We start from the raw sequence: 3,339 nt of genomic DNA on the forward strand, positions 1-3,339 counted from the left end.
CTGTGGAATTTGCCCCAAAACAGTATTTTCCTGTCACCCATCTGTCTAGGATACCGACCGGCTTCCTCCTGAGGATCATTTAGTTGAAGCAGCCATCCTATGCAAATATTAGAGCAACTCCTATGAGGAAATTTGCCTGAAAATGGCTGCTTTAAACTAAAATGGAAGACTTCTTGTTCAACATTGGGCCTGGATCCATTGGACTTATTCATGCGTTGTGTTTTGAAGGATGTGGCGATCGCATTTCCCATACCCATATGCTTCACCCATTTTAAATTACAAAATGGTGTAGGCAAAATAAAACTTGACATTTTTGATTCACATGTTTAAGGATGCCTAAATACCATTGGTGCTCAGGACCCCTAAAATTCATTAATTTATTTATTTTATTTAACCAGAACACACCAAATCTACATTCATGAGACTACCTTGTGCTCTTTGGGCCGTTTCCTGATGCCTCGAGGGAGAATCCAGCTCCAGCCTCTGACAGACTCCATCTAACTTAAAAGTGGGTCGACAGCGCTGCCCAGTGGCCAAGGGCGTACTCGCAGCGGGACTCTCGCGACTGCGCTTGCGGATGAGCCACGTTCGAAAGCGCTTGTACGACGTCACACGCGCCTCGGGTTCACCCTGCAAAGAGTGCAAAAACAAAGATATATTATTTGAAGTAAATATATATTTTGGGACCAATTACGTCAAATTGGATAATTTGACACAATCCTGCCTGGCTATTTAAAACAAAAAAATCATGCATCTTTTTTTTTTGTCAAGGCAAAACTTTCCTCCCAAAATCACCTCTGATAAGCTCGAGCTCCTCTGAACAGGAAAAGGACCAGGCAAAAATTGATCGATGACTCATGTATGTTTGTTTATCTTTATTTGCTAGTGATGAGTGACAGACACAACAAGTATTTTTTTCCACCAGATACAAGGAGGCGCAATTAACCTCAGACCAGAAAAAAAAACAAATTGAAACATGGGGTAAACGTAAAACATTTGACTTTGTCAATATCAAAGGTAAAAGTGACTAATGATTTTATTTTGAAGGGGGCGCGCAGATTGCATCAATTGTTTCAGTATTTCCGGCTAGCTTGACTCTGCCCGCGTCCCTTCATAATCATCTTGCCCCCGCCCGTCGGGTTTCCTTTATGCCCCCTCTAAGATGGAGGCCTTAGGGGGCTACCCCGTCAAGTCCTCCGCGCCCAAAGTGAAGAGGTTGACCGTCCTGTTGAGCATGACTGTCGGCGTGGGCTGTTTGTTCCTGCTCCAGACACAGCTGCTGAAGCCCCAAAAACCAGTGGACTTTTACTCTTTTGAGGTGAAAGACGCGAAAGGGAAGACGGTCTCGCTGGAGAAGTACCGAGGAAAAGTAAGCCCACATCATCAGCTGGATTTAAGAGAACTCGACCGCAAAATTACACTCTGTCTGAACTTTATACTCAAGTTTGTAGCAAGTCGCGTTCAGTGTGTCTTTTTGGGGAATGCTCTGTAACGTCTCGCGCTCCACACAGGCTTCCCTTGTTGTCAACGTGGCGAGCCACAGCGAACAGACTGAGGCAGCTTACGGGTCGCTCCAGGAACTCCACAGAGAGTTGGGAACGTCTCACTTCAACGTCCTGGCCTTTCCCTGCGGACAGTTTGGTGACACAGAGCCCGGAACCAGCAGTTACATTGAAGCGTTCGCCAAGTCCACCTACGGCGTCACCTTCCCATTCTTTGGCAAGATCATGGCGACATTCAAGGGAAACTTTGAGAGCTCCGACTGGCGAGCATTTTAAATATGTCATAATTAAAATACCTTGTCGGAAAGCTACATGGTAGAGGTCTGGATTCCAAATGTTGAAAAATGTGACCTCATAACAAGCGTCACTATTTACAGAACCTTGATAAGATGGCGAACGAGACGTAGTGATAAGATCATTTGGAGCAGATTTTTAAAATAATGACTCACCGTTAGCCACTAGCAGTATGCTGGCACCCTCTTGTGGTATGCAAAATGATTGCAAAATTCTATAGCACTTTATCGACAATATTGTGCCCAAAGCGCTTTGTAAAGCTTCACTTACTCACTTATTTAATACATATTCATTTACTGAACCAGAGTGAACAGAAGTGTGTTGACCCAGCAGCGTTAACCTATGGAAAAGGTTGTCCTTTATAGTTGAAAATAGCTTGATTCATCTTCCACAATGCCTCATCGTACCCTGGCCAAGGATACAATCCATGGTGTTTTTTTTCTTGCTTTAATCTGTATTGTGATGTACCAGCTACATAGCCCTAAGCTAACCTATCGATTCTCCATATGCTGCTGTGATGGTGTGAGAGGCCAGCAGTGAAGAAACAAAGACAAAGATAATTGATATGCTTCCTAGCTGGGCTTTATTGACTAACTGCTTAACAATTGAATTTAATGTTCATTAGCCAGCATAATTTTTCATAAACAGCACAAACGATTCCGGGTGTCCCACTCGAAAATAGCGTGCTTTTCTCACGACGCACGTGACACTCCTACATACACTATGTCACGAATATCCAAACGCACGTGTGACCATTCAACATTCCCCTGTGACGCGCCGACGTTTTGACCCATTCTGACTCGAATTCGAAAATTCTCATTTGGTGTTCATTTTAAATGGCATACTCGCATCTCTAGTCAAGTGACCACGGATTCATACACCGCCCTTGTATCATATATACTTTTTGAGTATTATTTGGTGTAAAAAGTGGTTCAATCGAACCCCAGGGAAAATAGACTGCTGAATGAATTGTTCTTTTACCTGAAAGGTGCAAAAGAGGCCTGAGTGAGGGGAAATTCCAATCCCAACAAATGGCGCTGTTATGGGGGCGCCCATGCCCGGTCACCAGGATTCTGGTGGCCTCCACCCAGTTAAGTGAGCAGATCTGCAATCAGAGTTGTTCCAAGAGTCAACGGTGCGTAACGTCATAGTGTCAGCGCTTCAGTGATGCTCAGAGTGTCAATGCACCTGTGAGTTGGTGTCAGCAGAACCGACACAACGGGCCAACTCGGTGTCCCAAATTCGAAGCTTTCCGTCTTCCCACCCTCCACCCGTTGCCATCACATTTCTCTTCCAAGGACACCATCCCATCGCCTGAATGCATACAACCTTGTCAATGCTTCAAAAGATCTTAAGATGTTAAAAATCAGGAGGAGCGAACCCCACTTGAGGTAAAAAAAAAAAAAAAGGTCACTTTATTGATTGACACCTTGACAGCGCTCGGCTGCTTCATTGTGGTGAGCGGCCGACGTGACCCTGTGACGTCATGGTCCCAAATGTGGAGAAGGCCGTCCGCGGAGCCGCTGGCCAACCACCCACCTCC

The 3,339-nt window shown here is 45.1% G+C and overlaps 2 protein-coding genes across 2 annotated transcripts in view; one reads left to right on the forward strand and one right to left on the reverse strand.

The window, feature by feature from the left end:
• The first annotated feature begins 1,080 nt into the window (after positions 1–1,080).
• On the forward strand, positions 1,081–1,778 carry LOC109525829 (probable glutathione peroxidase 8). Its single transcript, XM_019886624.1, has 2 exons — positions 1,081–1,369; positions 1,512–1,778. The coding sequence occupies exons 1-2, from the start codon at positions 1,163–1,165 to the stop codon at positions 1,776–1,778; spliced, it is 474 nt and encodes a 157-aa protein (XP_019742183.1). The 5' UTR covers positions 1,081–1,162.
• Positions 1,779–2,627: 849 nt separating this feature from the next.
• LOC109525834 (uncharacterized) overlaps positions 2,628–3,339 on the reverse strand; it is an 11,572-nt gene continuing 10,860 nt past the window's right edge. Inside the window, exons 6-8 of the mRNA XM_019886637.1 lie at positions 3,226–3,335; positions 2,985–3,110; positions 2,628–2,901 (exon numbers count right to left, since the gene is read on the reverse strand). Of these exons, the coding sequence (XP_019742196.1) occupies positions 2,650–2,901; positions 2,985–3,110; positions 3,226–3,335 (488 nt within the window). The 3' untranslated portion in view covers positions 2,628–2,649. The remainder of the gene's footprint in view (positions 2,902–2,984; positions 3,111–3,225; positions 3,336–3,339) is intronic.

The sequence above is a fragment of the Hippocampus comes genome, unplaced genomic scaffold (genome assembly GCF_001891065.2).
Source record: "Hippocampus comes isolate QL1 unplaced genomic scaffold, H_comes_QL1_v1.1 scaffold155, whole genome shotgun sequence".
NCBI lineage: Eukaryota > Metazoa > Chordata > Actinopteri > Syngnathiformes > Syngnathidae > Hippocampus > Hippocampus comes.